The sequence below is a fragment of the Heterocephalus glaber genome, unplaced genomic scaffold (genome assembly GCF_053883595.1).
Source record: "Heterocephalus glaber isolate CG9 unplaced genomic scaffold, H.glaber_assembly_v1.0 deba00001442, whole genome shotgun sequence".
NCBI lineage: Eukaryota > Metazoa > Chordata > Mammalia > Rodentia > Bathyergidae > Heterocephalus > Heterocephalus glaber.
Window position 1 is genome coordinate 56,970,541 of NW_028258296.1, and position 12,994 is coordinate 56,983,534.

Sequence of the window (12,994 nt, forward strand, 5' to 3'; positions counted from 1 at the left end):
GGTGTACATATGTAATCCCAGCGCTCCAGAGGCTGAGGCAGGAGGATCGCTGGGAGTTTGAGGCCAGCCAGGGCTACATAGTGAGTTCAAGGCCAGCCTGACCTACACAGTGGGACCCCGTCCCCGAGAACAAAACAAAATAAAACCAAAGAAACCATAATGAAATACCACTTCACTCTTAGTAGGATGGATAAAATTTAAAAACAAAAGCAAAACAAAACTAACCAGAAAAGAGAAAGTGTTGACTAGGATATGGAGAAATTAGAACCTTGATGGATTTTGGGTGGAAATCTAAAATGGTACAGCCTCTGTGGAAAAGAGTTTGGTGGTTTCTCAAGAGGTTAAACACAGAACTACCATATGACCCAGAAATTCCACTGCTTGGAATATATCCAAAAGAACTAGAAGCAGGGACTAGAATAGGTATTTGTATACCCACAATCATAGCAGCATTTTTCACAACAACCAAAAAGTGAAAGCAACATGTGTCCATCAATAGATGAATGGATAAACAAAAGTGATACATACATACAAAGATATTCTATTCAGCTATTAAAAAGAAAAAAATTTAGACATATGCTGTGATAAATGAACTTTGAAAAACAATGTGTAGTGATATCACCCAGCCATAGTAAGGACAAGTATTGTATGATTCTACTTATACAGGTATCTAGAATAAGTAAATTCATAGAGATAGAAAGTAGAATAGAGGTTGCCAGGGACTAGGGTAGGGGAGAAGGAAAGGAATTACTGTATCGTCATACCTTGGTATTCAAATGCCTAGAAATTCATAAAATCTGGTACTCTGACACATTTTGATATGAAAATTTTGTCCTGGTACTTGTTTGTTTGCTATTTGATACTCAAGTTTTGAAATTGTCAGTGTTGACTGTCTCGTGACTCGGAATTTTTTTCAAAACAATTTTTTTGGTACTGGTTGTTTTTGGTACTCATTGTGCCTCCTGGAATCAATTAATGATGAGTACTGAGTTATCACTGTACTGTTAATGGGTAATGATTTTGTTGGTGATGATGAGAGAGCTCTGAGTACAGCTAAAGGTGACAGTTATATAACATTGTGAATATATTTAATGGTATTGAATTATACGTTTATAAATGGCTAAAATAATTATCACATACATTTTATTATTAAAATAACCATTAATTCACCATAATCCGCTCCTAGTTACACTCAAAAGAAATGAAAACATGACCACATAAAAATTTGTCAATGAATATTCATAGTAGCATTATTCACAATAACCAAAAAGTGGAAATAACTCAAATGTCCATCAGCTGATGAAGGGAAAAGCAGCTGTGGCACATCCATACAAAGAAATACTGGCAATAAAAAGAGTCCAATTGAAAGTGGGAAGTTCCAAGATTAGTGGATTGTGTCAATGTCGATACTCTGACTGTCATCTCAATGAAGATACTGAAGTGTTTTGTGAAGAACATTATTAAAGAGCTTCCAGGGTAGTGTGGCAGAAGATAAGGTGAAGCTTTGGAAAACTTGCCATATTAACAATATCTTACCCAGCATGTTGAATTTTTATACTTCTTTTCTCAACCTTAACGGTAGAATAAAGATAACAAAAGTGTGGAATTTGTGAACGATTTTGAGTCATCTTACCAGTGAGGAGTTCTATCCATGTTTGGACAGTTTCTGTGGGTTCAGTGGCTTTGATGTGTTTGAGAGTTTCATCCAGTAACACATCACCTGTTGGGCTATCTGACTTCAGCAGTACCTTTGGGAAAAGAATAAAGGATCCTGATTTATTCACTTCATTCAAATTAAAATCTTTAAATATATAATATATACATTACTGGCTATAAGTTTGGAGAAATATAAAGAAGCATAATATATGTATTGCTCTATCCTGAACAAGTTTAAAATGTGGCACGAGGTAATAGTAGGAAGACAAAAATAACACTTGATATGGGGCCTGGAACAAATTGGACATAAATAATAATGGAGGAAAAACTCAATGATTGACTCTGAATCTGAACAACCACCAGTGAACCCATTAGTGAAGGCAGGAATGTCAGGAAAGGAAGCCAATTATGAGAAAAGTTGGTAAATTTGGTTTTAATTAGTACAGGATAGCCCAGTTGAAATGTTTAGCCAACAGTTAAACATATTCCTGGAGGCTGAGAAAAAAGACATGCCTAGAAATTTTGGAGTTAATCTCTTTCTCTTTTTTTTTTTTGAGACAGGGTCTTGCTGTGTAGTTTAGACTGGCCTTGAAGTCACTATGCAGCCCAGGGTGGCCTCAAACTCATGGCAATCCTCCTGCTTCAGCCTCCCAAGTGCTGGGATTACAAGCATGCACCACCACTACCAGCTCTGGAGTTAATCTCAGATAGGTGATAGATATAGCTGTAAAGGTAAATGATATTTCCAAAAAAGACAGAAAAATCACACAAAAGGATAAAAAACTGAGGCATTTTAAGGAAAGGAGAAGTAAAGGAAATAGGGTATAGTTAGAAGCAAAAGTATATATGATGAAAAAGACCAAGAATGGAAAGTTTCAGGCAGGTAGCAGTTGTCAAAAGCCATCTATAGGGGGCTGGGGATTTAGCTCAGTGGTTTCTCCGCCTGCTGCGCAACGCAAGGACCTGAGTTCGATCCCTGATACAAAAAAAAAAAAAGAAAGAAAGAAAGAAAGAAAAAAGCCACCTATAGGTTAAAAGAGAAAAACAAAGACTGAAAAGAAGCTGGTGATATCAAAAAATTATAGTTGTAGAGAGTACTTAAATAACAGAAGTTCTGAGTGAAAAAGGTTAGTAAGAAAATGGATAGAGGAATATAGTTCATATAGTGGAGAGGACTTGTAGTAAATGTAAGAAGAGATGTTGAATAGTTATCAGAGAATAACCTGGGTTAAGCAAGTTGATTCAGATGATTCTTTCTACCTATATACTCTATTTCATAAAGGTATTGCTAAAGATATAGAGGAAGAAATCAACAGCATCCTAAATGCAATTTTTCTGCATTAAAAAAAGACAATACCATTATTCTTATGACTTTTCTAAGGATATTTAAGTTTCTTCCTTTGTTATAGGGTAAACTTATTTAGAGAAATAGGACAACTGAATCAGTGATATTTATCTTCTATCACTATTCAGATCTTATTCTAAAATGTATTGTTGATATGTGCGTGCCTTGCCAGAAGTTAAGAGGATGTTTGCAGAGATGCTGTACCTTTCTGTCTAGCAGGCGCTTCTTACGAAGGGTGGGGGGTTCCAGATAGATTCGACCCCGCATGGCCAGTTCTATTAGGATGCCTCCTCGCAGGCCAGATGATATGCAGTCATTCCAGAAAGATGTGTAACCCTAGGAAAGGGGAAAAGAGAACAAAAAGAATGTTCTGAAAGGGGTATGACTTCTGGCCAGCATTTTAAGAATAAGGTGCAATTTTTGTGTGTGTGTGTGTGTGTGATTTGTTTCACATCACACAGGAGCTCAAAGCAGAGTAACAGAATAAAATGTTTCTTTAATCTCCTTAACCTAACTTCCTCCTCCAAAAATACTATTTTCAAGCTCTTTAGTGAATTTCTATGACTTCACTATGAGTTGATAATTGGCATGCCAAATTTTAACTTTTGAGGAGAATTTTTTTTTTAATCTGTTTCTACAACACTCTAAACTTCAGAGTGGGATACAAATATGTCAAGTAGGAAAAAAATATGAACCATTAGGTTTTTTTGCTCTTTTTTATTTTCCCCTTTCAGTGCTGGCTACTGAACCTAGGGCCTTGTTTATGCTAGGCAAGCACTGTACCACTAAGCTACATCCCTAGCCTCACAAGCTGTTTTGTTGGGAGGAACTGTAGAAACCCACTGACTAATTAAGTGCCTTGGGCATGTTACTTAACCTTTCTGAAATGAAATGTCCTCATCTGTAAAATGAGGATACTAATACCTATTTTCATAAGTTTGCTGTGAAGATGAAAAAAAAATGCAAAAAAACATTTAGCATAGTGCCTGAAAAAAGCTGACACTTAAATCCTGTTTCTCTTCCCTAGGAGCTACAGGGAATATACAAAAATGTAAGAAAAGGCTATTGTCTTAAGAAGCTGAAACTCTAGCTGAAAAAACCATTTAAGTTTGACGAAAATTCTGTGACAATATAAAGCTCATAAAAAAGTGGGTTTTTTGGTACGAGGGATTGAACTCAGGACCTTGTGCTTGCGAGGCACGCGGAGGCACCACTGAGCTAAATCCCAGGCCCTCAAATAAAAGTTTAATTGAAAAAGCAGTAGAAGAAAATAGGCATAAACAGCTATTACAAGTTTATGGGACTTGAGCTAGGGTTTGAAGAAAAGGTAGAATATGCCAGAGAGGAAGGATTTTCCAGATGGAGGAAATCATTCCAATTCTACCTGTTCTTTGAAATAGCATTCTAAGCTCAAGTATCAAGGAAGGAGATCTCAAATGTTTACAGAGCTCTACCTCAAAAGTTTTAAAGAAAAATCATGAGATCATGTTGGTTGAGGGTAGGATGTGAAAGCCTTGATGTTTTGAACTTTTAAATAAAAGGCAAATAGTGTTTTCAGGAGTTATGATTAATACAAGGAAGACCTATCAGAGTTATCAGAATTGCTCAGCATTCATTAGCTGTATTTGGCTGTAGCTTTTTCTCACATTGCTGAAGCTGGGTGAGAGATATTAACAGGTAGGTTCTAGCATGGCTTTACAATATCAGTAAAGAGCTAAACTAAATAATCTATTAATACCAGTAATGTCTTTTAAAAAACATTTATTAGGTAGTAGATTTTTAAAATATGCTTCTTTTTAATATGCATTGTCTGGTTTTATTTTCATAACTCCATAAGAAAGATACTACTAACCACATGTTAAAGATAAGAAAAAAAAAAAGAATAGAGGTCACAAAACAAAATAGTGGCAAAATGTTTAATTTTTTAAAAATTCCATTTTCTCTCCTTAGTTGCTTGGAACTTAGGCATTCATTTCTTTTAGAAGTGATACCTTGGAATTTTAACATGTATGACCATTAATTTAAAATTAACAAAGTCTAAATTTTAAAAATCAATATTTTTACCACTTTCCTGGTTACTCAATATATTTTATTAGCTTCACAAATTAAATGTTAATGATCACCATTAGTATGTTGTACAGGTACCACTTGTTTAGATTTGCTCAAATGCTCACCAGTTTCTTTGCTCACCATTCCTTCTTGTATCTCAGACCTCCTTTCTTGTACCATTTTCTTTCTTCCTAATGCAGAATTTGCCTAAGTCAAAGTCTGCTGGAGGGAAATTTTATTTGACCTGAAATATCTTTATTTCACCATCATTCTTTTTTTTGAGACAGGGTCACACTAAGTAGTTCAGGCTGGCCTTGAACCGACTATGTAGCCCTGGCTGGCTAAGACTCACAGGGATCCTCCTGCCTCAGCTCCTGAGTGCTGGGATTACAGGCATGTGCCACCATGCCCAGCTTCCACCATCATACTTGAAGGATAGTTTTTTGGACATAAAATTCAAGTTTGATAGTTTTCTCTTATTACACTGAAGATACTATGCCTCCTTTTCTATCTTCCATATGCACAGTGAGAAATCTATTATTCTTGTGGACTATGGGTTCTTTGTGCAAGATGTTTCATTTCTCCCTGGTCCTTTAAGACCTTCTCTCTTGGTGTTTTGCAGTCTGACTACACATGTGTGAATTTATTTATCCTGTTTGGTGTATGTTGTGATTCCTGATTGTATGGGCTAATTACTTAGTTCTCAAAAATCCACAGCTCTCATCTCCAACAATTGTGGTTTCCCTGCATTTTCTTTATTTTTCCCAGGACTTCAGTCTTTCTTAACACTCTGGTCTCTTAATCTCTCTCATATTTTCTGTTTAATTATTCTCTATACTGCTTTATAGAGAGTTATTTATTTTAGTTTTTTCTTCTGTGGCAGGGTCTCACCACGTTGCCCAGGCTGGCCTTTTAACTCCTTGGTTCAAGAGATCTTAGCCTCCTTCCAACACCCATTCAAGATAAAAATGCTACAGCAAAGTGGTATAGATGGTCTTTATCTCAATCTGATAAAAGCCATCTATGACAAACCAACAGCCAACATCATACTACATGGACAAAAACTGAAAGCTTTCACTCTAAAAATCAAGAACAAGACAAGGATGTCCACTGTCACCACTCTTCGTTTTGTTTTTTTTGTTGGTACCAGGGATCGAACTTGGGTCCTTGTGCTTGTAAGGCAAGCGATGGAACCACTGAGCTAAATCCCTGGCCCTGACTCTCACCACTCTTATTCAATATAGTTCTGGAAACATTAGCAAGAGCAATTAGACAAGAGAAAGAAATAAAAGCAATAAGGATAGGAAAGGAAGAAGTCAAATTAACATTATTTGCAGATGACATACTTTACAAAGAAGACCCCAAAAACTTCACCAAAATACTTCTGGATTTAATAACTAAATTCAGCATTGTAGCTGGATACAAAGTCAACACTCAAAAATCAATAGCAGGCCATGCATGGTGGTGCATGTCTGTAAGCCCAGCACTAGGGAGGCAGAGGCAGGAGGATCACTGTGAGTTCAAGACCAGCCTGGGCTAGTCAGTTCAAGGCTAGCCTGTACTATATAGCAGGACCATGTCTTAAAAAAAAAAATCAATAGCATCCCTGTACACAAATAACAAACTCACTGAGAGAAAATAGGGAAACAACATCTTTCACAATAGCATTCAAAAAAGATGAAATACTTAGGAATCAATCTAACAAACGAAGTAAAAGACCTTTACACGGAAAACTATAGTACTCTGAAAAAGGAGCTCAAAGAGGATATCAAAAAATGGAAACACACCCCTTGTTCTTGGGTAGGAAGAACCAATATAGTGAAAATGGCCATACTTCCAAAATTGTTTTACAGATTTAATGCAATCCCAATCAAAATACCAATAGCATATCTCACAAAATTAGAGAAAACAATCCTAAAATTCATTTGGAACCAGAAGAGACCTGGAATAGCAAAAGCAAGGTAGGAGGCATCACAATCCCTGACTTGGAATTATACTATAAAGCTACTGTGATAAAAACAGCATGGTACTAACAAACAACAGACTCAAAGATCAATGGAACAGATTAGAAGATGTAAAAACAACTCCAAACACACTCAGTTATCTTATCTTTGACAAAGTAACCAAACACCTTCACTGGAAGAAAGATAGCCTCTTTAATAAATGGTGCTGGAAAAACTGGCTTTCCATATGCCAAAAATTAAAACTAGACCCATTACAGACCGCAGATTTAGCTCAGTGGTGCCGTGCAAGGTCCTGTGTTCAATACCTGGTACCAAAATAAAATCCAAAACAAAAAAAGCCTAGACCCATTATCTCTCATCATGCACTAAACTAAAATTGAAATGGATCAAAGATCTAAATACTAAAACAGAAACATTTTATCTGCTGGAAGACAGAATAGGTAGAACTCTTGAAGACATTGGTGTAGGCAAAGACTTTATGAACAAAACCCTGATTGCACAGGAAATATCACAAAGAATCAACAACTGTAATCTCATCTTATTAAAAAGCTTCTCCACAGCAAAAGAAACTACCAGCACAGTGAAGAGACAACCCATAGTGTGGGGAAAAATATTTTCCCAGCTGTTCCTCAGACAAAGGATTAATATCTAGAATATATAAAGAACTCAAAAAAATCAGACCCCCTAAATTTAAAGACCCACTTCAAAAATGGGCATCTAAAATGAACAGACACTTCTCAGATGAAGAAGTAGAAATGGCAAATATATATGTGAAAAAATGTTCAACATCAGTGGTCATTGGAGAGATGCAAATTAAAACAACTCAGATTCCATCTCACTCCAGAAAGAATGGCTACTATCAAGAAATCAACCAAATAACAAATGCTGGAGGGGCTGGGGGGGAAAAGGAACCCCTCTCCACTGTTGGTGGGAGTGTAGACTGGTGCAACCACTGTGGAAATCAGTGTGGATATTTCTCAGAAAACTAAAATTAGAGGTTTCATCTGACCTAGCTATTTCCCTTCTTAGCATCTTTCCGAAAGAATTAAAAGCATCACATCACAGCAATATATGCACACCTATGTTCATAGTGGCACAGTGTGTAATAGCTAAATCTTGGAAACAGCCCAAATGCCCATCAACTCATGAATGGATAAAGATGTGGGGTTTTTTAAATATAACAGAATACTACTCTGCTATAAAGAAGGATAAGCTTGATACATTTCTAGCTAAATGGATGCAACTTGAGACCATACTCAAGTCAGATAAATCTGACACACATGTTTAAATACTACATTATTTCTCTGAGAAATTGAAAATGAAATAAGGACTAAAATGTTTATTAGATATTGGGAAACAGGAAGAAAATGTTCGTATGAGAAGAGGAACAAGTGAGGGGGAAGTGGGAAAGAAAAGAAGGGAAAAGAAAAATAACCAAATAGAAAGAAAAAATGGAAACAGCTTTTGTAAATAAGGAGGGGAAGAGGGGTCAAAGGGAGGGGAGGGGAATGGGAAAAAAAGAAGCACCATGATTTATCAAATTCCCTATGATGAGTGTTATCATTATGTATGTATAAAATGCACCAATAAATGTTTTGCTTAAGAAAATATTACATAAGTGGATCATAAAAAAGAGATCTCACCCTCCTGAGTAGCAAGGACTGCAAGCGCAGATCACCACACCTGGCAGGCTGAAGAGTTACGTCTTATCTGGTTCCAGTTTAGCAATTGTCTCTTCATGTGTGTCTAATTCTACAATTTTTTTTAACCCTGCAATTTTGATTTCAACAATTCTTCATTTGTAAAAGTTCTACTTAGTTATTTTTCATATTTGCTCAATTATTTGTGGTTATTTCTTATTGGTTTTCACTTTGTGATTCTTTTTGGTACCGGTGATCGAACTCAGGACCTTGTGCTTGAGAGGCAGGTGGTGGCACCACTGAGCTAAATCCCCGGCCCTTGGCACTTTTTAAAAATAAATTTTATTTTACCTTATTTCATTCTCCCCCTCAAGTCCCCTCCCCTCCCTATGTACAAAAGCTTTGTTTCTATTTTTTCCTTCTATTTTCACTTTTTTTTTCTTGTCCCTGTCCCTTCCTCCCTTTTTTGGTGTTTTGAGACAGAGTCTCATTATGTACTTCATGCTGGCCTTGAATTCATTATTAAGCCATCCTGGACTCAAACTTGCAGCAATCCTCCTGCCTTGGCCTTGATCAAATGTTGGAATTACAGGTGTGTAGCACTACACCTGGCTCTTGGCACTTTCTAAAGCAGGCAGAAGTCTTTGTGAGTGTCTTTACAAGGTGTGATAAAAAAATATAGTGAAAGCTACTGCCAAATGCCATCCAACAAAAGGGAGGCTGATAAAAACATTATAGTGTAATCCTCATCCACCTTACTCACTGGATCTGGCACCTTGTGACTTCTGGCTCTTCCCCAGTCAAAATACTATGGAAAGTAAATGATTTGAATAAATTCAGGACACTGAGGAACCCATGACAGACAGCACAATTAAAGACACTCATAAAAGAGGACTTCCAGAACCACATTAGAAAGCGGAAGGAACAATGGAGTGTGTCTGAAGTGAGGGGGATTAATGACAATGTGTCTTTTAGTGTAATAAATTTTTTTTTTTGGTACCAGGAATCACACTCAGGACCTTGCACTTGTTAGGCAGGCATGGTGTCACTGAGCTAAATGCCCAGCCCTTATTGTAATAAATTTTAAAAAATTTTAAACATTCACCATTATTTTTCAATCATAACTGTGTATCTTCCAATAGAGAGGTAGATCTCTGCGTATTTTTCTGCTGAGAGCCAATATGGGGAGGCTTGCGAGTGCCACACAACTGGGACCACAATTAAACCTAGTTTCCCCACTTTACCTCAACTCCAGTTTATTTCTGACCACCCAATTCCTGAATCGCAAAACTGATTTTTTATTTGGTTATGGCTCCAGAACAATCTTTTTAAAAAGACTGTATGTATGTATGTACTGGGTTGGGACACAGGGCTTTTGCACTGAGGTATATTCCCATCTCTTTTTTTTATTTTGGTCTTCCAATTCTACTAAGTCCCCAATAGCCAAGATGAGTTTTTTGTTGTTGTTGTTGCTGTTTTGGTACCAGAGATCAAACTTGGGACCTTGCGCTTGCGAGGCAGGGGGCAGAACCACTGAGCTAGATCCCCGGCCCTAGCCAAGAAGGTTTTTAACTTCAGGTATAATTATGTAACTCCCTTTCCCTATGCTTAAGTATCTTTCAAATGCTCTTCATAACCTTCAGAATTGAGTCTAAACGGCTTAGTATAGTATTCAAACCGAACAGCAGCTTACTGGTCTCCTCCCTGGCCTCTTTTCACTAGAACATCGTGGTCTGGTTATCCTGAAGTATTTTAGGTGCCCTTAATGGATCGTTTTGGCCCCGTGGCCTTTGCACATACTGGTAGTGCTGGGTAGAAGAATTAATACTCGTCTTCCCCAACTCTTCCTTGCACTCAAGAATTGTGTACAAGAGTCACATCTTCTTACAACCTTCTCTAACATGTTTCCCTCTCCACCTTGCCCTCTGGGGTACATTCCTCACGTGGTTGTGCCTATATATACTTCTGTCAGAATACCTATTGTATCACATTGCAATCAATTATTCTCACTAGACTACATATTGCTTAAGGAGAGAATATCTCTTATGACTGACACTATTATCTGCTCAATAAATATTTCTTGAATGTATAAATGTATGATTGATAGTAAATGTTTGATAACATGGCAAAGCTCACTTGAGCTATAAACATCCATTTAAACTCTCCCAGTGGGCGTGTTGGTACACATCTGTAATTCTAGCACTCAGAGGCTGAGGCAAGAGGATCACCCTGAGTTTGGGGCCAGCCTGGCCTACATAACGAGTTCAAGGCCAGCCTGAACTACATAGTGAGATCCTGTTTCAAAAAACCAAAATCAAAACCTGCTCTAAATTTCCCAAAGGACTAATCTTTAAGGTTGTTTCCTCCTTTGTCTGCCTTACAGCTACTCTAAGAGTCATAACTGGTTTTATCTGAGACACAGTCTTACTACATAGTCCTGGTTGGCCTTGAATTTACTGTGTAGCCCAGGCCTCCTTCTGCCGAAGCCTCCCAAGTGCTGGGATTATAGGCGTGCACCACCTCACCCTGTCTTCAAGAGTCATAACTGTGACTCTTAAGAAGGGGACAGACTTTTTTTTGAGTTCAATATTTGAGTTTATATAATTTAGCTGTCCAATTAAGGTTAAACTATAACTTACTTCAGGACACACTATTTAGGCATAATTTATGTATTAATCCTGGAGACTAAATATCTCAACAGGTGTGCAAACATTTCAGCCAGTATTAAAACAACTGGAGGAAATTACTCTTCAATGGAGTTTATTTTTTAAAACATTTATTTATTTACTTGGTTTTCTGTTTTGATTTTTTGAGACTAGCCCAGGCTAGTTCCAAACTCTCAATGATCCTCCTGCCTCAGCCTCCCAAGTACTAAAGTTACAGGTGTGAGCTACCACTCCCAGCTCTCAATTGAGTTTTTAAAATTTCTTTTTATGTAATAATAGGAAAATATAAAAGCACACATGTAGAACTTTAAAAGTAATTTTTTTCTTTTGGTACCGGGGACTGAACTTGTGATCTTAGGCTTGTGAGGCAGGCAGCGGCACCAATGAGCTAAATCCCTGGCCCTTTAAAAGTAATTATTAAAGCAAAGACCTATACAACTACAAGAAAGACTAGATTCAGAAAAAGATAATCACTGAGAAAGAGATGATAGTACATGTTTTCCATATACTATGGCTACAGATGACCAAGAGACTACAATATTGTCCTTTAAGGTAACAGAATAGAGTCATGATAAAAATCCAGGTGTAGAATAGCATGGGATATTGACATTTCTACAGATGTTTTCTGTGTTCTGTCTAAACATATCTAGCTAGCTTGGTGAGTTCTCAAACCACCCATAATTCAGTGTTAAAAGAGCCAACGCTTTTGTATAACTGAGCAGGAAGATCTAGCTCACACATAACAAATGTCATCATTCAATCATTAAATTTCATTACCAAAAGATAATAAGTATATATAAGGAAAAAAAGAAACTTTTAGAAATTACTAAGAACATCGCTTCTGGGCCTTTTGGCTAAGATCAAGTGTAGAAATTACTAAGAACAGACCGAATCACACATACTCTCTCACAACCAAAGGAGAATCCTAGAGGATTGGTAAAATGAAATCTTTGGATAGTAGATTTTGTTTTGTCCTTCTTATAAAAATGTAATTGTAAAAATGAAAAAAAGATCACATTATAGAAATGGATTATTTAGAAAGTGAAAGTGTCCTGGAATCTTAGTGCTTCCAGATGACCATTACTAATATCTTAGTGTTTTTTTTCCCTAAATTTTTATACACATATTCTATTATTATATATTTGTTAATGTTACTTATAGAAATGAGATCATAGTGAGTGGTAACTTCTTTCACTTGCCCATATTTTGGATATGTTTCCACATTAGTATATAAAATTGCACCATATTTTAGACGTGCTTTTTTTTTTTTTCTTTTGGTACCAGGGATTGAACTCAGGACCTTGTGCTTTCGAGGCAGGCATGGTGCCACTGAGCTACATCCCCAGACCTTAGATGGGCTAATAATAATCTACCCAAGCCACTACTTACATATATTTAGGTTGCTGATAGTTTTTTGCTATTACAAAAAATTGTATAAAGAAATATTTATTTATTTTATTTTTATTTTATTTTATTTTTTGGTTCTGGGGATCGAACTCTGGTCCTTGTGCTTGCGCAACAGGCGGCGAAACCACTGAGCTAAATCCCCGGCCCTATATTCATTTATATATGTATTTCTGTTGAATGATTTCTTATTTATTTATTTGGGTTTTTCTGTTGGTTTTTTTTGAGACAAGGTCTGGCTTTGTAGTGCATGCTGGCACTGAACTTGCA

General features: G+C 36.8%; 1 protein-coding gene across 5 annotated transcripts in view; it reads right to left on the reverse strand.

The window, feature by feature from the left end:
* The window catches only part of Golph3l (golgi phosphoprotein 3 like), a 35,411-nt gene that overhangs the window by 12,016 nt on the left and 10,401 nt on the right, over nucleotides 1-12,994 (reverse strand). For 3 of the 5 annotated variants that reach the window (XM_021265879.2, XM_004853988.4, XM_087213386.1), the window contains 2 exons: nucleotides 3,206-3,337; nucleotides 1,634-1,748 (listed from right to left, as the gene is read on the reverse strand). In XM_021265879.2, the coding sequence (XP_021121538.1) occupies nucleotides 1,634-1,748; nucleotides 3,206-3,337 (247 nt within the window). The remainder of the gene's footprint in view (nucleotides 1-1,633; nucleotides 1,749-3,205; nucleotides 3,338-12,994) is intronic. The other 2 variants (XM_021265880.2, XM_087213387.1) reach the window with 1 other exon arrangement.